This window comes from Ambystoma mexicanum, chromosome 3q (assembly GCF_040938575.1).
Source record: "Ambystoma mexicanum isolate Mex_15411 chromosome 3q, UKY_AmexF1_1, whole genome shotgun sequence".
NCBI lineage: Eukaryota > Metazoa > Chordata > Amphibia > Caudata > Ambystomatidae > Ambystoma > Ambystoma mexicanum.
This window is the reverse complement of record NC_090926.1, coordinates 336,604,018-336,628,095: the sequence shown is the minus strand read 5'-3', so window position 1 is coordinate 336,628,095 and position 24,078 is coordinate 336,604,018. Positions and strand designations below refer to the sequence as shown.

The 24,078-nt window shown below is 43.2% G+C and overlaps 1 protein-coding gene across 3 annotated transcripts in view; it reads right to left on the bottom strand.

Annotated features, from left to right (window-relative positions):
* Window positions 1–22,434, bottom strand: part of HAVCR2 (hepatitis A virus cellular receptor 2) — a 217,764-nt gene extending 195,330 nt beyond the window's left edge. The window contains exon 1 of one of the 3 annotated variants that reach the window (XM_069653935.1): window positions 22,276–22,434. In XM_069653935.1, coding sequence (XP_069510036.1) covers window positions 22,276–22,375 — 100 coding nt within the window. In that variant the 5' untranslated portion in view covers window positions 22,376–22,434. Of the gene's footprint in view, window positions 1–17,017; window positions 17,165–17,407; window positions 17,511–22,275 lie in introns of those variants that run through there. The other 2 variants (XM_069653937.1, XM_069653936.1) reach the window with 2 other exon arrangements.
* Between the last annotated feature and the right edge of the window lie 1,644 nt (window positions 22,435–24,078).

Below are 24,078 nucleotides of genomic sequence, written 5' to 3'. Positions count from 1 at the left end.
GCAAGGAAGCCTGGGTGAATCATTTTTCTACCCTATTCTTAAACCACTTACTTCTAAGGAACTTCCTGAAATGCCAAAGCCGGATTTAACAACTTTTAAGTTTGTTCACACAGACATTATGCTATTTATCAAAAGCCTTAGCAACTATCGAGCACCGGGACCTGATGGCCTTTCGAATATGATATTAAAAAAATACCCTGGCGAATGGACCACTGTTCTAGATATTATTTATAAGAAGATTTGTATCACTGGCCTCATACCTCAATCATGGAAAGAATTTATAATTATTCCTATTTTTAAAAAGGGCGATCGGGCTGTCCTTAGTAACTATTGGCAAATCGCCCTTTTAGATATTCCAGGAAAAAAAATGTGTGAGGCTTGTTCTGAACGATCTATTAAAATGGTTGCAGAAAGCAGATTTATTTGATGATCATCAATCAGGTTTTGTGAAAGGTAGAGGGACACCTTTAAATTTGCTTATTTTATCTCTAATCAAGGAACAAGCTTTTAGAACAAACCAGCCAATATATCTTGCTTTTATTGATTTTAAGCAGGCCTTTGATTCTGTATACCGTGAGTTGCTTTGGTTAAAATTGGAACAAACCGGGTGCCCCCTTTATATTTTATATTTCATTGGACAGTTTTATACAGGCACCTCAATTAAAGTTGACCTAACAATGAATGGCTTACTTACAACTGCAATTTTAACTTCATTTGGTCTTAAGCAAGGTTATATTTTAGCCCCCATCCTTTTTATTTTTTATATTAATGACATCAACCTTGCTTTTAACCAACTGTGTTCCTTCCCTAATAAAACTGGAAAAAAACAAGTATCATGGCTACTCTACGCAGATTTAGTTTTATTGGATCAGACTCCTATTGGGTTACAACGACAATTGTCAGCACTAGAAACATATGCAATTGCTAAGGGCCTAACTATTAATATTCAAAAATCTAATACCTTGATTTTCTGGCCCTCGAAACGGAAAAATAATAATAAACTTCACTGGGCTTCAGATAATATCCAATTGATGAATCTGAATGAATACAAATTTCTAGGTCTGAATAAAATATGGGAAATGTACCCATATACCTGTAATAACCTTTTACAAACAGAAAGTTGTTCCTGGAATTACATATGGTGCTCAGTGCAAGCAACCCAAGAACCATCCAAACTGGGACTATCTAGAAGGGACTTATTGGAAAAAGATCTTAAGTCTCCCAAAAAGTATACTAATTGCTGTAGTAAGATATGAACTGGGTTTAGTGACATTATCTACTATAGTAGCCTGGCAAGCACTAATGTTATATAACAAATGTTTATATAATCCAACTAAGGTTAATAGGCTTTTACCCTTACTGGCCTCATCTTTCATTGGACAGCCAGCCACCCCTTTATTTGATTGGGAACTATACTGCACGCAATAATTAACTAATGCGGATATTTCAGTAGTAACTCTGACTGATAATCCAGACAAGGCCAAATCTAAGTTTTGGGCTTGGTACTGGATCATGACCATGGACAAATGCTCCAGTTACTCGTCCTTTAGTTTTGGTGATTTCGTCCAGAAACCGGTACGCGTAATTCCCCAGTACTTGGAGAAATTTCCTGGCAGTAGATATGCTGCAGTTATCATGAGGCTACGGTTTAACTTATGGCCCACGAAACTACAGAATGCGATGCATGCAAAAACTGAGAACATTGACACAACTTGCCGCTTCTGTAAACATCTAAACTAGAGAGAATCTCTGAAGCACCTTATTGTTTCCTATGCAGCCCTAGCACAGCAAAGGAAAGATACCTTTTAGAAATATTTTAGTGAACATAGGCTATTAACAGAGCATGCCTTATGGGAAAACATGTTTAATGTGAATTCAGTTTCTCTTAATATTGCTGTTGTAAAGTTTATTATTGCCCTAAAGATTCATGAAGATCTTCTGTTATTTTATGGAAAGATCTTACTTTTAATCCGGCTAAGCCATCTCTTTTTAATCAGTTTATGTTTTTATAGGGATTATTCTCATTCTTATTTTGATTAATAGTGTCTTGCTCTCAAGTTTTACCATCTAATCTTATGTGTTTTTACACTTCCGCTAAAACAATAGATTTTATGACTTGTATTTTAATATGTTTGCGACTACTTTTGTATTTTTAAACATGTGTAGAAATTGTGTAAATTTACAAATTGTGTTTAGAGAATGGTTGTGTCGAAATGATTAAATGTATAAATGCATAATAATGGAAATATTTGAAAAAGTTGTCATTTACAACTAAACTAAAGAAAGTTAAATAAAAAATAAATAAATACAAATATCCTAGCTGTAAAGTAAGCTTTAGAATGGGAGTTTTATTATTGCTCGCTTTCATTGCCTAATAAGAAATTCATAAGTGACTGGAGCTGCGTGTGAGTTTTCAGTCGAAAAGCGTTCCATCACAACTCTAATTACTTAAATATGCACATGTTGGAATAGGCACTGCTAATTACAAAGAAATAACTTAAAAGTAATTTCCCAGGCTTTCCAAATCAATCCCTGCTCCATCAAATGACACCAATGGTAACATGGAAAGCCCACTTAGCGAAACAGTGTTTCAAACCTAGTGTGCCAAGAGCACAGATGCATGTGTGTCTCTCCTTTTGTTTTGCACGGTGGTCCCTGAAGGAGACATCATGGGCACTGAGTGTGGTGGAGAGAGGAGGCGGCAGAGGGTGCGCTTTCCCCAGCAAAAGCTGCAGAAGCGTAGTACTTTAAGTTGCGATAAAGTGAAATGAAAAGCTTCGATTTTCACCTTGCAAAGTAGTTGAATACCGGTACTCTCTTTCAGACATTGAGAAGTGCAGGCACTGAAATGCTCAAAAATAGGAAGTGCAGGCAGGTAGGACCGGCCCGTTTAAAGGTTCCATGTGTTAATATCCCCGCAAAAATATCGCCATATTTTTGCGGCGATATTGACCCATGGACCCTGTGGGGGACACCCCCGCAACCCCTGCATTATTTTAAAATGTGCGGGGGACACCCCCGCAACACCCACTCCCACAAAATATCCCCCCCAAAATGATCGCCTATGGCGAGACAAACGCCCATATGTACGGCGATATTTTTGGCGGGGATATTTTGTAGGGATACCCATTTAAAGCACTGCTGGGAACCCACCACTGTTGGAGTTATAATTATAATTAGTTCTTTATAATGCACTCAATACCGAAGCAAAGACACAGGATTCAAACCTCTGTTGCTCTGCGTCATCTTGCTTTTAAGAGGAGCACTTTGACACTGAGCTATACCACCCTTTGATTGGGAAGTGGGGACATGGACTTAGCAGTGAGGCTGGTTGGGGTGTAGTTCAAAAGCAAAAATCATATTCAGTTTTATACAGCTGAGTTGAAAAGCACACAAATTACACAATAAATCACCAATATATAAATCATCATAGTAACTATAACTGTATCTACATTGTTTCAAATCTAAATGTAAAACTACAACCACCAGCATGTGAAGTAATGTGAGCCTAAACAGTGCTTGCCAATGAGCCGGCTCTCGCCGAATCCGAGATCCGTTATCAGATCTCTAGCCGGATCTCGGATTCCGGCTTGCCTGTGCCTCAGCCCCGGCATACAACCGAAAGTGCTTGCGGCGCTACGGTATGGAGTGGGGGGCGGAGCCGCACAAAGCACATTGGCGCCTTGTGAGCTCTTCTGGCTCTGTCTCCCTAGCTATGTCACTGCAGGAGCCAAGGCAGAACCTGGGGGTTCGCCTCAGTGATCTAATCTGCTCTGTGCGAACACACTGTGCTGTGTGCACAGTGCGCTCACACAGAGCTACTCAGATCAGCGAGGCCAGCTGCCAGGTTCATGGAGGGGCTAAGACCCTGTGACAAAGCTGAAAGTGCCCTGTGCGCACAGAGCAGAATCCATTTGGAAAAGGCAATGATCACCCAGCCCCCAGCTTTGCGGGCTCGGTGGTCATTGCCTTTCCCAAATAAATTCTGATATTTGTAGTTTTAGGCAGAGGCATTGCTAAGGGGGGGTAAGGGGGATATAGCCCTGGGTCTTTTGGTTGTAGCCCGGATAGAAGCTCAGGTGCAACAACCAGAATGCTAGCCCTGGGTCCCGCCAGTCCTGACATTAGCTTAGCCCCTGATCTATTCCAGACCTAGCAACACCCCTGGTTTTAGGGATACCAAAATACATTTTGAGACAGACTGAAGCCATGAAAGAAATTGTGCCATCTATAAACTATTATTTTGAACATGTCCTTTCATCAGAGTTGAACTGCGAGCTCTGCCCCCTCTGAACTCTGCCTTCTTGGAACTCCGCCCCCTCCTTCAAACTCCGCCCCTGGCCCTTGTAGGATCCCCCTTCAATTACTTTTTAATGTCCACTACTGATCCTAAATACATTTCCTTACAACTTCACTATCAAAACTTAGACACACTTAGAAAGGATATGTGTAAGGTCAACTGTGTAGTAAATGGTTCAGACAGCATGGAGTTTGTTATGAACCCCTTCCATTTCTAATCACCCAAATTATGCACTTCTTAATAGACATTCCAGAGATGAAAGTCACTCCGAGTTATCCACTCACTGCTGTGTCTGCAGCCATTTCTTAATAGTAAGTGTTCCCATTTGAACTGTTCTGGTGATAAAAAAGACATGTGTTTTAAAAACAATTGATAGACCCCTGGTTCCACCTTGTTACTATTTTTGTGCAGCATGAAATGCAAAATGAGAAAAAACAAAAGGTAGCAGAACTCTGCCAGTCTGGCCTTGGAAGCTGTGCTGGGAAGGCTGGGACAGTGCTGGCATTGGTGGCTAACTAGCGGCAGCAGCTATTGCCCTTGGCTCCCCTTTTGGCACCCCTGGATCTGACCTTGCAACTCCCTAATTTCAAGATATGGGGGTCGTGAGAGGAAGAAAGCTCATCTGTGCCTCTCATTTACCTTTTTTGGAACTTTATATCATAGAATGAACCATGCAGTCAATAAATCCACGCGAGCACATCTATTTTACTGCACCTGATGCTTCATTTGCAAATGTTGTCTCTCTTCTTTTTCCATTGGCGCATGCGCCATGCACTGCACCACATGCGTGCATGGTGCTGCTCGTCTTCCCTGGCCTCGAGTAGATGATGGAGGTGGACACACTGGACAGCCAAGGTGGCCAGAGGTGTGGCTCTGAGTTATGCAGTGATATGGCTGATGTTTGATGCGTGCATGCACCATGCAGGTGGCAGCGCTCTGCACTTCCAGGATGCACGGAGAGCATTGCAATGAATAGAGTCACTCTGTGCCTTATTGCAAGTCAGCATTGGAACATCAGAGTTGTTGACTTCAGAGCACTAGAAGTGACACTTGTAGTATTACATCTTTACTGTATGATCTTCAGCAACTATCTAATTAGAAACAGGGATGGAAATTAAGTGTCAATCAACCATATTTTCGCACATGATCAAAGGGAGGTGCAGAAACGCGTTCGTGCACATTTCTGACTTAACTGCAACATAATGCGAGTATTAAAGAAGTGTGCAAACAGAAGCTATCTTGGAGCAACATGCAAGGAGGAAAAAGTACCCAAAGTGTTCTTTCTATGTAGAAAGCAGGTGTCTGGATTAGGGGGTTGCAACCACCAGCATATGCAAAATAAGAGTAAAGAGGTAACTGCTGTTTGCAGTTTATACATATACCCTAGATCGAAACAATGTCCATTTTTTCATGCCTCCAGGCCAGCCCTGCACCTTTTACCACCCATTATGTGAAATGATGCACAGCTGTTTTTGGCGGTCCACAAAGGCACATGAAGCACACCTCTTTTCGGCGAGGCTCTGTGAGAGAGTGATCACAGCTTTGTGTGAAGAACACTCTACAGTAATTTGATGCAGCGCTCTCGAACAAACACCTGTAATGCACACGCGACGTGGTGCACAGTTCCGTATTGAGAGCAATGTAGTGCTATGTGATGCACAGTTCCACTTTGGTAAGCACTCTGAAGTGGCATGATGCGCAACACTGTACCCGGAGTACTCTCTAATGTGCAATACTTTGGGTAGCACCCAGACAGGGGATTCTGGTTTTTAAGGAACTTGTATTTGGGTAGACACTTTTTTTTCCAGATCCGCGTTCCAGGGAAACTCTGTCGATTTCCAACCTTGTGGACAATCGTATGAACAGCAATCCATGATGGCACCACCCTTAAGGTTAATGTACCCTCAAAAACGTATCTCTGGGCTCCAGAAGACACCCTCTGCTGCAGCGGATTGCTAAAGGCTAGCAAGAACGCTCTGCCAAGTTACCAAAACCCCTGACAAGTGTGCTGTCTGAAAGCCACAAACCGGGTGTAAAACCGCCAATTGTAAGCATAAACACTCTTATCTTCCTCCAAAAGTAGGTCAAGCAAAACTTTACACAGAACGTTACACCAGGGGGTTCGGGGCCAGCATGGCCTACAGGCACCTAGACCAGTTTACAGCAGCCCACTCTCATGCCAGCCAACTGTGTGTAGTAACTGATTAGTAGCGGTCCGAGAGTGGTAAGTAGAGGCCCTGGCATAGCACCTATCTGCACAATGTTATAGCAGAGACCTTATGCATGTACAGGGTTTATGCAGAAAGGTATTTGTGCAGGCATTGAGGGCTGTGTGCAGAGCTTTGTCTTCTAACTGTATGCAGCCATCACACACAGTCAGCTCCAGATAGCGACTGATTAGCGGCAGCCAGAGAGTGGGAAGGAGAGGCCAGGCAAAACGCTTGTCTGCACAATGTTATAGCAAAGACCTTATGCATGTGCAGGGCTTATGAAGCAAGGGCTTTGTGCAGGCAGTGACGGCTGTATGCAGAGCTGTGCCTTCTGGCTGTATACAGGCAGCACACACAGCCAGCTCTGTGTATCAATTGATTAGCAGCAGTCAGAGATTGGTAAGGAGAAGCCAGGCAAAACGCTTGCCTGCACGAAGTACTAGCCAAGAACATTTGCTTGTAGAGGGTTTATGCATAAAGGAAGGCAGGCAGTGAGGGCTGAGCGCAGAGCTGTGCCTTCTGGCTGCATACAGCCACCACACAAAGCCAGCTCCGAAGTAGCGATTGATTAGCAACAGCCACAGAGTGGGAAGGAGAGGCCAGGCACAACGCTTGTCTGCAAAATGTTATATCAGAGACCTTACGCATGTACACGGCTTATGAATTAAGAACTTTGTGCAGGCAGTGATGGCTTTGTGCAGAGATGTGCCTTCTGGCTGTATACAGCCAGCTCCAGGTAGTAATTGATTAGCAACAGTCAGAGAGTTTGGAAGGAGAGGCCAGGTGAAACAGTTGTCTGCACAATGTTATAGCAGAGACCTTATGCATGTGCAGGGCTTATGAAGCAAGGAATTTGTGCAGACAGTGATGGCTGTGTGCAGAACTATGCCTTCTGGCTGTATGCAGGCAGCCCACACAGCCAGCTCCGGGTAATGATTGATTAGCAACAGTCAGAGTGGGAAGGAGAGGCCAGGCAAAATGCTTGTCTGCACAATGTTATTGCGGAGGAGACCTTATGCACGTGCCGGGCTTATGAAGCAAGACTTGTGTGCAGGCAGTGACGGCTGAATGCAGAGCTGTGCCTTCTGGCTGCATACAGCCATCCCACAAAGCCAGCTCCGAAGTAGTGATTGATTAGCAACAGTCAGAGAGTGGGAAGGAGAGGCCAGGCAAGACGCTTGTCTGCACAATGATATAGCAGAGACCTTATGCATGTGCAGGGGTCATGAAGCAAAAACTTTGTGCAGGCAGTGACGGTAGTGTGCAGAGCTGTGCCTTCTGGCTACATACAGCCATCCCACAAAGCCAGCTCCGAAGTAGTGATTGATTAGCAACAGCCAGAGAGTGGGAAGGAGAAGCCAGGCAGAACGCTTTTCTGCAAAATGTTATAGCAGAGACCTTATGCATGCACACGGCTAATGAAGTAAGGACTTTGTGCCGGCAGTGATGGCTTTGTGCAGAGATGTGCCTTCTGGCTGTATACAGCCAGCTCCAGGTAGTGATTGATTAGCGACAGTCAGAATGTTTGGAAGGAGAGGCCAGGCGAAACGCTTGTCAGCACAATGTTATAGCAGAGACCTTATGCATGTGCAGGGTTTATGAAGCAAGGGCTTTGTGCAGGCAGTGATGGTTTTGCCCAAGTGGATGTCTCACCGAATCAAGTACTGGCATTTGGCATGGGGCCATCCTGCACTTCAGAGGTTTGACTCACAAAGCAGGACTTACTCAACCTTTCATCCTTCTAATGGCGATAATTTGAGTGCCATAAATTGGCTAATAATAACATGTGTTATTTACACTGCTACAAAACTGCAGGAACGCGCTAACTTGCACTATACAAAACGCTGCATATTATTTATAGGTAGCAAAAAAAGGGGGGTGGATTCAGGCTACCTCTTCCTCTGAGATAATTACAGGTGTGGCAGAACTATGGATATAACAGATTCTATTACATAAAACCTGTATATTTTTTATAATAGAACACAGATTTATTGTCAAGTGTACAACATGGTTTATTTACACATAGGGGATGACATACTTTTTTTGACATATGCACATATATATCTATATTTCAAGTGCTTGTTCATTATATTGTATCATCATATAATGTAACAGTGAGACAAAATTAATACATAGTAACTAAAAGTGCAATGTTACTGAAACATGCACATATCGAGTCAGTCGACACTCATATGTGTTTCCAGCTACGGACAACAGCACGTGTAGATGATGTAGTGTCCTATAGCTTTCCTCAGGACTTGTATTGCCGAGTGTTGTGGGGAGAAATTTCACCCGTGGCTCGTAGTATCAATAAGAACTGTGGGAACATAAAGGGAGAGGGGAGTGTGTTTAGAGAAAATCATCTGTGCGTGGGGATAACTGCCACTACACATAGTGGTGCCATAACATACCTGTTGCAAGTTTTTTGGAGTCTCAGGGCAGATAATTCGAAATGGCGTCTCTGAGTTTGCCAAAAGGAGATGGAGTCCTTAAACTCCAGTTGCATACGTAATGTATATGCTGCAACAAAAAGGACAACAAAAATGTTGTTGTTTACTTAGACTGTCGTCATACGTGACAGAAAAAACCACGAGCCCGTGTGATATTGTTAAAAAGGGGCACACCAGTAACACTAGCTGAGTGACTGCCTGTATGCTGCCTGTGAATTTAAATATTAATTTTTAAAATGCACCTCGTGTCACTCAAGATTGTCATAGTTTAAAAAGAAGAACGGGTGCCCTTTACCTCGAGTGCTTGTTCAAAAATAAATGCGGGGATGTATCATACCTTCTACCGTAAGGCTTGTACTGCCTGCAAGAACCTCCGGACGTCCAATGCACATGCGTGGTAGTGTGCGAAAGGGCGTGCTGGAACTTTAACAAGCAAAAGGATCTGCGCATGTGATAAGTATTACTGCTGCTGCGCATGCGCACTAGCACAAATGGGAATTGACGCTTGCCGGCATATTGTGTCAGGCTAAAAGGCATAAATCCTTGTTTTGGTACCGGAAGTGCTAATTTATCGAAAAAGCTTGGTATCTAACAATGTGAAACCTAATTGTAGAAACACATTTGTTGTATAAATACAATTTTGCCAGCATATGCACAATATATCAAAAACGCTTATAGTAACACATTTTGAAATTTTTCTTATTTTGTTAAGAACGGTATTTTCATAAAAAGGAAGCATCTAGGCACCACAATTTTGATATAACATAGTTCATGTAATCTGTTTACTATGAAGACCCAGTCGATGTCGTGGATGCGTGCTTACCAGATGTAAAACCCCAGATTGTTAGTTTAGTCAGCACTAAACACCTCGTGTACTACTAGGTACATGCGCTGTGCGGAGTGTCGTTCATGTGCTGATGCAGTAATGTCTCGTGTTAATACCTTAGTACAAGCCTACTTTATTTACTAAATGAGGCGTCTAAGGGATGTGTCGAGGAGAGCTACATGGTTGTAAAGGATGGAGGGATGACATCAGAAAAACAAATTCCATTCTATACAAACATTAAGTCCGTTTTTCACTGTGTCCAATCTATGGATCCATTTTTGTTCCAGTTTTTTCAGTGCCAGATCTCTGTCTCCTCCTCGTTCTTTTTCACTAATGGTTTGAATGATAGACCACTGGAATTCTGTATGTTTATGTTTTAATTTACTGAAATGTGCTACCATTGGCTTATCCTCAACCGCATTTTTTAGGCAAGATCTATGCTCGCAAATGCGTTGTCTGACCTCCCGTTTACTCTTACCAACGTAGAGGAGGTTACAGGGGCAGCATATGACATAAATACTCCATTTTGTCCGACAGTTTGAAAATGATTTATATTGCCATTTGAACCCATTTAGTACGATTTCTTTTTGATCTTTCGTTTGGCTGCACACTGAGCATTTTCCACATCTGAAATGTCCAACGACAGGGGGTAGATTCCACAGGCTTGCTTGTCGAGGTATCTGGGATGTATCTGGGTACGTATGGACTAGCCGGTCTCTCAGGTTATGGCTCCGTTTAAATGCAAATCTTGGTTTTTCCGGACTGAAGTCATCTGTTATTAAGAGGTTCCAGTTGGATAGGACAGTTTTTCGGATGTTGTTGCTTATGGGTGAGAATGTAGTGACACATGTCATCTTGTCAGTGTGTTCGACTCTAGGGTTTTTTGTGAGACAGTTGTCCCTGTTGGTGTTCCTTGCCGTTTTACGGGCTTTTCTGATGATTTGAGACGGGTATCCTCTTGCTTTTAAACGAGACTCAAGTTCTTTTCCATTAAGGTCATAGTCTGATAGATTTGTGCAATTTCTGCGTATCCTTAAGAACTGACCATATGGCAAGTTCTCTCTGAGAGCTTGGGGATGGAAGCTTCTGAAGTTAAGCAGTGTGTTCTTGTCTGTTGGTTTTTTGTACAGGCTGGTCATCAGACCTCCCTCATTGGTGGTCTGGATATTGAGGTCTAAAAAAGGAATGCTGAATTTGTCTGAATGTATGGTGAATTTAATACATGAATCTATGGTGTTGAGCCATGTGTGGAACTCTTCTAGCTGTTGTTGGGTGCCTCTCCAGATGGTGAAGACATCATCGATGTATCTGACCCATCCGATTATTTTTTCTTTGTATCTGTTGTCTTCATTATAGATGTTGTTGATTTCTAGGTGGTCCATATAAAGGTTTGCTAGATCCGGGGCAAAAGTGGAGCCCATACTGGTCCCTCTTATTTGCTGAAAAAACTTTCCTTGGCACATGAAGAAATTCTCCGTAAGTGCTATCCGTATACATTCCAATATGAAGGATGTTGGTGTTGTTTGGTCTCGTCTAGTGTCTAAATAGACTTTCAGTATTTGTAGACATTCTCTCTGTGGAATGCTGGTGTATAGCGCTTCTACGTCAAACGTGACTAGAATGTCGTCTGGTTCTGTTTTGATTCTATTGAGATGGTGTATCATTGCTGTGGTATCCTGCGTATATGATTGCATTTTTCTAACAAAAGGTCGTAGGAACACATCAGTGTATATAGATAAAGGCTCCAGGAGCGAGCCTATTCCAGAAACTATAGGTCTTCCCGGGGGTTTAGTGGTATTTTTGTGTATTTTCAGTAACATTGCACTTTTAGTTACTATGTATTAATTTTGTCTCACTGTTACATTATATGATGATACAATATAATGAACAAGCACTTGAAATATAGATATATATGTGCATATGTCAAAAAAAGTATGTCATCCCCTATGTGTAAATATATACGCAATCATATACGCAGGATACCACAGCAATGATACACCATCTCAATAGAATCAAAACAGAACCAGACGACATTCTAGTCACGTTTGACGTAGAAGCGCTATACACCAGCATTCCACAGAGAGAATGTCTACAAATACTGAAAGTCTATTTAGACACTAGACGAGACCAAACAACACCAACATCCTTCATATTGGAATGTATACGGATAGCACTTACGGAGAATTTCTTCATGTGCCAAGGAAAGTTTTTTCAGCAAATAAGAGGGACCAGTATGGGCTCCACTTTTGCCCCGGATCTAGCAAACCTTTATATGGACCACCTAGAAATCAACAACATCTATAATGAAGACAACAGATACAAAGAAAAAATAATCGGATGGGTCAGATACATCGATGATGTCTTCACCATCTGGAGAGGCACCCAACAACAGCTAGAAGAGTTCCACACATGGCTCAACACCATAGATTCATGTATTAAATTCACCATACATTCAGACAAATTCAGCATTCCTTTTTTAGACCTCAATATCCAGACCACCAATGAGGGAGGTCTGATGACCAGCCTGTACAAAAAACCAACAGACAAGAACACACTGCTTAACTTCAGAAGCTTCCATCCCCAAGCTCTCAGAGAGAACTTGCCATATGGTCAGTTCTTAAGGATACGCAGAAATTGCACAAATCTATCAGACTATGACCTTAATGGAAAAGAACTTGAGTCTCGTTTAAAAGCAAGAGGATACCCGTCTCAAATCATCAGAAAAGCCCGTAAAACGGCAAGGAACACCAACAGGGACAACTGTCTCACAAAAAACCCTAGAGTCGAACACACTGACAAGATGACATGTGTCACTACATTCTCACCCATAAGCAACAACATCCGAAAAACTGTCCTATCCAACTGGAACCTCTTAATAACAGATGACTTCAGTCCGGAAAAACCAAGATTTGCATTTAAACGGAGCCATAACCTGAGAGACCGGCTAGTCCATACGTACCCAGATACATCCCAGATACCTCGACAAGCAAGCCTGTGGAATCTACCCCCTGTCGTTGGACATTTCAGATGTGGAAAATGCTCAGTGTGCAGCCAAACGAAAGATCAAAAAGAAATCGTACTAAATGGGTTCAAATGGCAATATAAATCATTTTCAAACTGTCGGACAAAATGGAGTATTTATGTCATATGCTGCCCCTGTAACCTCCTCTACGTTGGTAAGAGTAAACGGGAGGTCAGACAACGCATTTGCGAGCATAGATCTTGCCTAAAAAATGCGGTTGAGGATAAGCCAATGGTAGCACATTTCAGTAAATTAAAACATAAACATACAGAATTCCAGTGGTCTATCATTCAAACCATTAGTGAAAAAGAACGAGGAGGAGACAGAGATCTGGCACTGAAAAAACTGGAACAAAAATGGATCCATAGATTGGACACAGTGAAAAACGGACTTAATGTTTGTATAGAATGGAATTTGTTTTTCTGATGTCATCCCTCCATCCTTTACAACCATGTAGCTCTCCTCGACACATCCCTTAGACGCCTCATTTAGTAAATAAAGTAGGCTTGTACTAAGGTATTAACACGAGACATTACTGCATCAGCACATGAACGACACTCCGCACAGCGCATGTACCTAGTAGTACACGAGGTGTTTAGTGCTGACTAAACTAACAATCTGGGGTTTTACATCTGGTAAGCACGCATCCACGACATCGACTGGGTCTTCATAGTAAACAGATTACATGAACTATGTTATATCAAAATTGTGGTGCCTAGATGCTTCCTTTTTATGAAAATACCGTTCTTAACAAAATAAGAAAAATTTCAAAATGTGTTACTATAAGCGTTTTTGATATATTGTGCATATGCTGGCAAAATTGTATTTATACAACAAATGTGTTTCTACAATTAGGTTTCACATTGTTAGATACCAAGCTTTTTCGATAAATTAGCACTTCCGGTACCAAAACAAGGATTTATGCCTTTTAGCCTGACACAATATGCCGGCAAGCGTCAATTCCCATTTGTGCTAGTGCGCATGCGCAGCAGCAGTAATACTTATCACATGCGCAGATCCTTTTGCTTGTTAAAGTTCCAGCACGCCCTTTCGCACACTACCACGCATGTGCATTGGACGTCCGGAGGTTCTTGCAGGCAGTACAAGCCTTACGGTAGAAGGTATGATACATCCCCGCATTTATTTTTGAACAAGCACTCGAGGTAAAGGGCACCCGTTCTTCTTTTTAAACTATGACAATCTTGAGTGACACGAGGTGCATTTTAAAAATTAATATTTAAATTCACAGGCAGCATACAGGCAGTCACTCAGCTAGTGTTACTGGTGTGCCCCTTTTTAACAATATCACACGGGCTCGTGGTTTTTTCTGTCACGTATGACGACAGTCTAAGTAAACAACAACATTTTTGTTGTCCTTTTTGTTGCAGCATATACATTACGTATGCAACTGGAGTTTAAGGACTCCATCTCCTTTTGGCAAACTCAGAGACGCCATTTCGAATTATCTGCCCTGAGACTCCAAAAAACTTGCAACAGGTATGTTATGGCACCACTATGTGTAGTGGCAGTTATCCCCACGCACAGATGATTTTCTCTAAACACACTCCCCTCTCCCTTTATGTTCCCACAGTTCTTATTGATACTACGAGCCACGGGTGAAATTTCTCCCCACAACACTCGGCAATACAAGTCCTGAGGAAAGCTATAGGACACTACATCATCTACACGTGCTGTTGTCCGTAGCTGGAAACACATATGAGTGTCGACTGACTCGATATGTGCATGTTTCAGTAACATTGCACTTTTAGTTACTATGTATTAATTTTGTCTCACTGTTACATTATATGATGATACAATATAATGAACAAGCACTTGAAATATAGATATATATGTGCATATGTCAAAAAAAGTATGTCATCCCCTATGTGTAAATAAACCATGTTGTACACTTGACAATAAATCTGTGTTCTATTATAAAAAATATACAGGTTTTATGTAATAGAATCTGTTATATCCATAGTTCTGCCACACCTGTAATTATCTCAGAGGAAGAGGTAGCCTGAATCCACCCCCCTTTTTTTGCTATATATCCTTCCTCCAGATTCAGGCCCCTCTATAAATACAAAAGAGGACCCCCCCTTTCCCCTTTTTACAATCCCTATTATTTATAGGTTGCAAAATCATATATAAGTGAGATGGTGAAGAGGTAATTCACTGGCTACAGGGTTGTGCATGTGACAGGAAGGTCAGAGGTTCCCCTCCCAGTAAGCTAACTGATGGGGCGAATGTGTTTGCTGCAGATCCATGTGTAGTCTGCAGGAAATGAGTCCCAATCTGGGGAAGTACCTTGCTGCAGTGAGCTGCATATAAAGCAAGAGAAAAAAATTCAGAACCAACTTCAACTTTCATCCTCCGAAGGTTGAAAATATGCGCTGTAAGTTGTGTAAATGGGGTCGTTATTTGGCGCACCTGTTACTACTGGATTTTGATGCCCCCTGGATTGAGCACTTTATAAACACACAGAGCAAGCTAGTAGTACTTTGCGCCGCATAATTACCTTTTTAACTTTCTGAAATTGTGAAGCAGGAGTTTGTCGCCAACCTTGTTTCATCGCCAGGAATGTTTACGAAGTATTTATTTTCGATGCATTTTCATCGCAAAAACTGTTCGAAATATTTGGGGGGTGAGGTAAAGGGTTACAAGGGATAGGTAGGGGGTTGTGGTAGGGTTTACAAAATAGGGACAGTTCTTGGGGGAGACCCCCCCCCCAAATAAAAATTAAAAGGTTTCAAAGAGATTTTTTTAAACAAACTGCATCGAAACAAATACCTACCAAAAAGTGGTAAACGAATGGACATTGAACCGTCGCCAGCAACAGAAGGAATGGTACCACTCCCCCCCTCCACCTTCCCCCAATGCTAAAGAATTGAAATGTTCACATTGTGGAGTAGTTCAAAGGAAAACATTCCAGTTAACAAGTGTAATGATATGGTCATAAAGGTATTTTTTTAAACTGAATAAAGAAGTAAAATGCACACATTATTAATTTGATCATCTGGACTCCCCTCAAATACAAAGCCAGCTGAGAACTCTGAGGAAAGGCATCCCTTCATAGGTTTCATTGTCCTGTTCCTGGCCCCATCACCTTTAGAATCCTAGTCACACATTACATTTGAACGTGTATGTGTCTTTTAGAACTCTGCTCCACTTTGGACCAGGGGAAGAAAGCACTGCTCAACATCTCAAAGGATTGTTTGCAGGGACACACAGCCGTCACTTAATCCCTAATACGTGTCAGCACTGTTAACGTGTCGACTCTTAAGTGCCAATGCTCGCAATCCCTGTTATGGTGGCAGTGCTTCCGCAAGAGATCAAGAAACGGGGTTTCCAAGAGACACCTGCTCGCTTGCCATGGCTACTGACCCTGTGCAGCTGGCAAGTTTGCTCTGACTCCGCCCAGGGCCCCCTCGAAGGCAGCAGGGCCCAGGGCAGTGTACCCTTCTCTTCCCACCTTTGAGAGCAAGCGTAGGTCCTCTTCCCAACGCCATGGGACTCATTATGAGTTTGGTGGTACCGATAAAGGCATGTGGCAATTAAAAACCTCCTAATTATGAGTTGGAAAACCTGCGGAAGTTACCACATGGGGTAATTAGAGACACACCTTGTAAATATAGGCTATTTAGCCCAGGCAGCAGTTCTTACGTACCCCATGAAGCAAATATTCCATATAATCCTAACTCATGCTTAGGTGGTATCTTTCCAGTACATTACCACACTTTTGCCATAACCACCATACTCATAATGAGGAAAGTGAGAACCCCTATACAATATGGAAACATTAGAAGGGCAACATTCTGAGGGGAGGCACCAGACAATGTGGCATGTTCCCACACCATCCACTCAGAGGGAACCCTGCCAGATATCTCAAAAGACACATAGCAAGCACTCCATCTCCATGGGTGTAATTTTAGGGGGGAGGGGGGTTGTTTACCCCCCCAACTTTCATGGCACACCATTTTGTCCCCCTCACTCGGCACAGCGGTCCCTTTCCTTTAGATGTCATGTCCCCCAGCATGTTCAGCAAAGTTACTCCACTGCCCGTCTCCTACCCTTCACCTGATACCCTCTTTCCCCATCTCACCTCCTCCCCACTACTCCAGCCTCGTAGTGCCAGAGTGCGCTGGTTCATCCTATCCTTGGCCTGTGGGCCACACCCTCTCTAGCAGGCAGGTTTAGATGTGTACTCACCTGCCCTTAGAAGCAGCAGGAGGCAGAGAAGGAGCAGCATGGCTTGCAGGCCGTTCGGGTTCCCCAGACCATCTGGGCTGGGGAGAGCGATAGTCTTCCCCTTCCTCTTGCACACTCAGGGCAGAGGAGGAGGAGGAGGGATTTCCTTGCACAGCTGTGGTCGGTGCCTCATACAGCACAGTGGTCTCTGCTTGCTGCCGCCTCCGCCTCTGTGTGAGGCCTCTGTACCCTTGCCATGCTAATGTCTCTTTAATGCCGGAATCAAGGCCAGCCCGAGGCATGGGCAGAGCGTGCGCTGACCAGGGCCCCGTGGCCATAGAGGCCCCGCAGGCAGCTGCTGCCTGCCTCCAGCATACAAGGAATATTTATTTTCAAAAGCGTCTGTCCTACCTCCATGGAAGAGGCTCGGCTCCCTTTCTGTGTGTCCTGGTGAGGCAGTGTGTCACCTCCCAACCTCCTGCTGCGACTCTCTCGAGACCAATGTCCCCATCCCTGCGGCCCACTAGACGCTGCGGGCCTCGTACGCACTGCTTATCGCTTTCTTTCTTAAAGCGGAGCATTTAATTTAAAGGTGGAGCAATTGTTTTGGGCAGGACGTTGTTACGTGTCCTTGTTAAGAACTGCAAAGAGGCATTTTTATTTTGAAGTGCACCAGTTAGCGGTCTAAAATCTGTGTCTTCCTCCAGGGCAATTAAACATATCACACAAAGCCTTTTAAAACTATCTGCCTGTTCATATTTACCATGCCAAAAAACCTTTATTTTTGGTAGAACATAACCTTTTTGTCACATTATATATGAAGCAGGCCTTTGTCAAACATAGAAATATGAACAGGTGACCTATTCACACTATAACTTTTCTTATAAGAGATTATGGGGCTTATTCATGGAATTTGTGCGCCGAAAAACAAGGATTTGTGCGCCATTCTGCCCGCAAATCCCTGTTTAACAAATGGGTATTGCGGGCAGAATGGCGCACAAATCCCCATTTTTCAGCGCACAAATTCCATGAATCAGCCCCTAAGTCTTGAAAGTACATTTTCAAAATCCGAAGATGATTTTTTTGCCTTCTGCTGAATTGCATTCTGGTATTTGTAGTCTTCCATTCAAGGTAGGGGGGAATAATGTCACAATTGTAAACTTTTTGCCTGCCATATTTCTATAAGGATTTATATATGTGTGTGATTACTTTACACTTTTGAAGTTATCTTTAAAAAACAGAATATTGTTGAAAGCTAATTGTGGGGGTGAGGAGGGAAAGGACGAGAGGGCAAGTGAGTCATGAGTCGTTGTCTAGAATGTGGAAAAAGAGGTTGGAGGGGTTGTTTTCTCTTTTTATGGCCCTGTAAGGATTTTCAGGGCACAAGTCGAGAATACAAGTAGGTGGACAGCATCCGCCCACATTTTTCAGAGGGTGGACACAACCCCAGTTAGGGGTTTGTGCGGCCAGCATTAAAAAAAGGTTTACTTGCTCAAGTGTTCGGCTACTAGGATTTCACCCTAGGTTGTCATGTTTCAAGTGCAAATGCTTACCCACAAGACCACATCAAAGTGTCATTAAAGCACACCTCTCCTGTTGGGATCTTGTTTTCCTTGGAATATTTCATTATAAACTGTTGGGTATAAAAGGTGGGCACCTTTTATACTTTGCCAGCATAGTTATTAGAAATTCTCTACTCCTCGGTTATTTTTGCAGTGTTTAACTTTTTTTGGAAGGCATATGCTCATTTGTCTTGTGCACGTTCTTATAAAGGGAAAGGTCAATTGAACTAAATTTGTATATTTCACCTTAATATATGTTCACTTACTGTGCATATAGTAATGGTTGGCAGCTTTTGATTTTTGCTATGGGGCAGAGATTCCCACACTGAGGGTCGTGAGGGAGCTTTACCCATCTTCTGGTCAAAACAACCCCTTTTACAGCACATTTTGCAACAGGAATAGAAAAAAAGCCATATGATTTACAGGAAGGTATACATAACATCTCAGCAACATTTGCCTAACCTGCTGAGTTGTCTTTTCAGCATTCTCCTGTAGGATCCCCTGCTACTCCTGCACCTGCAAAGCAGATTTGGCCTGCCCACCCCCTCCAATCAAATGTCAAGTGGTCCCTTAATGAGGCTCCTTTCCAATGTTGAAGTGAGCAGCACTTGCTAATTTTGCAAGATGCATGCTAACACGTCACTGAGCCTGAACCTAGCAGGAGAGGAGACAGAAACCCTACTGAAGAGGAAGTGGCAAGCACGATTTGCACTCCTGCCGCCCCTTTTGAAGTACCAGGAACATTCACACCGAAATATGTGACGTATGATGAGCAAATAAGCCAGCAGAGAGCCGCTATTACAGAATAACAGCACCTATTGAAGTACCGACACCTAAGAAAACCTGAACAATAAGGTACCCATTGAGAAAACCATATCGACAAGCGAGAATGAATGACGATTGTCAGAATGTAATACCTGAAGAAGCTAAGAAGATACTGAAGGAAGACGAATGGTGATGTCATAAGAACACAGACTGACTCAGATATAGAAGATATAATGACCTGAGAATGATGATAATAGAGACGAAATACCATGGATAAGCGACTACATGAGCCTAAAGTGAAACCATTGATGTCAAGGTGTCAGAAACGTATGCCATATGCATGATGAAGATATTCAGTTAGTTTAAACGTATACATATGCAAAGTAACTGCAAGAAGCAAATAAATTGTGAGGCTTGCTTATGCTTACTAGTAAAATAGATTGCGACAAACAACACCTATACATATAGGTACCTCAAAAGAGCACTTTATATAAGTATACTTCCACTACGCACAAGAGCAGAGTTACCAAAGGTTACTAAAGGTCTCAAGAGGACAATTTTTCAGCAAACAAATCGAGAATTAAAGACAGAAAGAAACTCAGACGAAGGTAACCATGCCAAGAAACCAAGGTCGTATCAGCTGGAATAGTCCAACAGTGGATATAATTAAAAAGAAAGAAGAACAGAGTATCCTGTTTGGAAAGGTCAAGATAAGTCACAGATGGCAGACGACTGCAGAATTAAATCAAATACATGAAATTGCATGAAGGAAAGGCCGATTTCACGGTGTTGGAATCACGTGACCAGGCAAGCTGGGAGGGATGAAACTTTCACACCTATGCATGGACCTTTGCCATACTCGACGCCTTAACTTTCCCAGACCAAGGAGCAGACTCGAGGCACTCTACAAAGAAATAATTGACACATGCCACTGAAGTGATGATTGATTGTAACAATAATTGGAGGGAAGCTGAGGTGCAGACAAACTCCCTGCACCTGGCTGGCTATTCTGCACGCTGCTAAGCGCAAGTGGAAAAGTATGAGTGGGGTTGATGCCAACCCAATCATAGTATACGGTGTAATCTAGGGTCCTATAGTTAGTAGAACCAATGAGACGTCATACTTTTAGTGACGTTTACAGTAGCCATTTTTGAAGGAAGGGCTTAGTTGCCCCACCTGACATTGTTTATCCAATCCCCTCTCCCCGTTACCATATACAGATATAGTACCTATATTAAAGTTACCTTCCTAGAACCAATCAAGGTGCATGCTAAATTTTAAGAGTTACACGTCAGTGATGACGAGTTTTTGGCATAAATGTTATGTTTTTTCTGAAATTAATTAGAGTTGAAGCGATAAGGAAGATCGAGCGATTGCTGATATTCATTGAGCTCCCTGTTTTTTGTACTTTTCATTAAACGGACTCCCTTTGCCAAACTATTAAGTTGTCATTATTGATTTTGTGCAAGAGTACGAATCTGCATCCCCATCCATCTCCAGGGTGCTGCTGCTCATCTTAAAGTGCTCTTTGGAAACCCCCAGTCCTATGGGCCGCCTGGGGTCCATCCTGCACACTACCACAACCAGTGATTTAGATGAACATAGCAAGGAGAAAGGGTGTAACTATGACATCTGCCCCATCTACTCAGCGTCTAGGCATATATTATTGTGCCCATCACTTTTTTTTAGGACTTGAGTCCTGTCGTTTTGTTAACATTTCAAGACCTGAAAAATGCTTTCTGCCCTACCTCAAGACCTCCCAGGTAACAAAGCTCTTTTGCATTATAAGGCAATCCTGCAGTAGACACAACCTGCCCGATTGACCCAGAGCCAATCCCTTCCATGTCATCCTTGGAACTTGCTTGGAGTGCATTTCTTTTGACAGCCAAAATAATTCTGATCTGGAACTAGTATTGCTAGTTTGGACTATATGGTCAAATATATCTAAAATAAAAATAAAAACAATTGGGAAAAGACTGCAAAAACATCAGTTAGCAAAACACCATACCATTTTTCTACAATGCCTTCCACTGCCAGATGGTGTTTTCAACCAAATGTTTCATGAATACCTTTTACAAACAATATTTCTACCAATTACATCTGGGAAGAGAAGTGTTCAGGTTACTGAAGTGCAGACTGGTCTCAAATCCCGGCTTCTTCACTTAACCAAAATGTGTGCTCCTGGTTAAATCCTTTTTTCTCACTATGCCTTATCTGCCCAAATTAAAAGTCTTTTTAACGTATTCGGCTCACACTGTCTGCTGTTTCAAAAAGGTCTCACTCGTGATATTGACACATAGCAAAATATTAATAGTGACAATTCATATACTGGGTGTCACCCTTTATTTCTCTCCTGCCTTACCCATGACAACGTGTTTTTAATTTAAATTTGCATGATACCGTTGGTATTGAAGACTCATTCTATAATATTTTCTGTACTATGGCTGATGCCTCTATTTATCCAAATAAAGGGGCCGGGACACACCTTTTGCGCCCAGACCCTGCAAATCCTAGAGCCGTCCGTGGCCGGAAGTCGATGGCTTCCTGTGGTGTGAGTGGTCGAAGTGTACTAAAAGAAGTAGCGGAACTATGTTCCCTACTGGTCTGCCCCGCTCACATCAAACCCCATCTCAGCGCCCCCTTCCACACACAATCCAAACCCCCAAACAAGCAGACCTGCTATTTATGGGAATGTGCAGTGCAGTGCACTGAAGTGCAAGCTTCAACCTCTTCCTACACTGTTATTTTAAAACTAAACAATTCCAGAACGGTTTCTTTTTAAAATAAAAGTATAGGAACGGTGAAACTTAAAAATAAAATATTATGGGAGAACCGCTCCTGCCCACTTCGACCTCTGTCGTGTGACTGGTAGCTGACCGATCCCTCTGGAGGGGGAGGGGGAGGGAGAGAGAGAGAGAGAGAGGGGCGGGAGCATACTACTAGCTGACGTACTTGTTTCACTGCCTGGGAGAAACGTCTCTGAGGGGAAGCGCCGTGGTGTATGCCTGCTCCCAGTTTCTGCCTTGCTCCTTGCCAGAGAGTTCTCGAACATTTTCTTGAGTAACCCGAGTGCCCTCGCTGTTGTATATCTCTCTGTATTGTCATGTTGGTTTATTATATTACTTCTGCACATTCCAAGCAATTTTTTATTTTTTTTTGTGCTGTGGTTTTGTCACTTGGTCCAAGCCTGTCACTTTCCTGCCCTGACTCCACCCCTAGCCTCGACCCATCACACACGCCCCTCTCGCCCATCTTGGGATCTAAGGGTAATTTGTTTCCCCATGTCCAGCACTGTTAGCAGCTACCATTGGAGACACTCTGTACCCAGCCGAAACTAAGACATGTATGTCTCATTTCCCCCTCCGTCGCGTTCCAGTTGACTCATATCTCGAGTTGTGATGTGTTGTACATGCAAATGACCTAAAGTAGAATCTAGGTTGAGGAAATGATACCACAATAGAGAAGTGCACCCCAGAGGCACCACATGCAATATGTTCATAACCCGCCAGGAAGCACTGAGGTTTGTGGCTTTGGACTAGTGCAAAAGAGCTCTGAAGAGGCCCTTCGACTCTAAAAGTGTTAGCAGTACAGATATTGTTTCAGGCAGACCTGGACTCACCACGAGGGAAAATGGGGGAGTACATGACAAGAGCTGGTTGGGCTTGGCCTTTAGTCGCGAACCAGTCACTAATTCTCGGATTTGCCAAGAGGAGCAGCTTACCTGGTATGTGACTTGTTCTGCCCCAGCACTAGTAGCCTTTCCGAGGCAGCACTTGGTGAGATTTTTCAAAATGTCCCAAATGGCCAGTCTACCTCTCTGCCTAAAATACTGAGAGGAAAAGGCTGGGCAGAGTGCTTTCAATCAAATGCCTCTCTCATATTCTCCTGCACCCATGCAACCGGTGATACTTTGGAGCAGGTTTATTTCCCTGCTGGAGGTTGCTGGGTTATTTTAGCTTCTGCTCAGGGCCCAGTGTGCGGCAACAGGGAGTTGGGAATTGTAGTGTTTGGGCGGGGTTGAGACTTGGAGCAGGGTGGGAAGGAAGTGACACAAAGGGCGAACGGAAGTCACTAAGGAGTACGAAGGGAAAATAAAGGTTGTATGTTCTGGACCTCTCGAGTCTGCGTCATCTTGGCCTGATGCCGTGTGGGTTATGTGAGTCCCTGGCCGTCTCTGGAATGAACGATTTGACATTGGTGACGGTGGACGAGCCCGTGCTGCAGCCGGTCGCAGTGGCCAGTGTCGGCCTGCTCAGTTGCGGTGACGATGCGTGGCATGCGCAGGGGTGACGAATGGTGGAAGAAGAGGCCTCTGAGGGTGGTCTGGCAGTCCCGGTGCCACGGTGGGGAGACCCCATGCTACTGATGTTCTCATGCCCTGCACGCGACAGCGGTGCTCATGCCTAACAAGGTGGCTGCTGTTTTCGAAGGTCACACAGGCCTACAGAAGGAGGAGGTGAGTGTTTTAAAAAAAAGGTGGCCCAGGAATTAGTTCCCAGCTACAAAGAACATTAGCACTCCCTAGGGAAAAAAAAATAAATATATATATATATATATATATATATATATATATATATATAGGTTCACTCGTTTTTTAGCCCACTATCACTCTGACCCATCAGCAGGATCCGGCACACCACACACCATGTCTGACCTGGAAATCTCTGCCACTGTTCCTGTCACACCACCCGTACACGTACAGCAGAGGGGTCAATAATCCCTGGCAGTGCAGCTACCAGGAGTGTTTTATGTCAC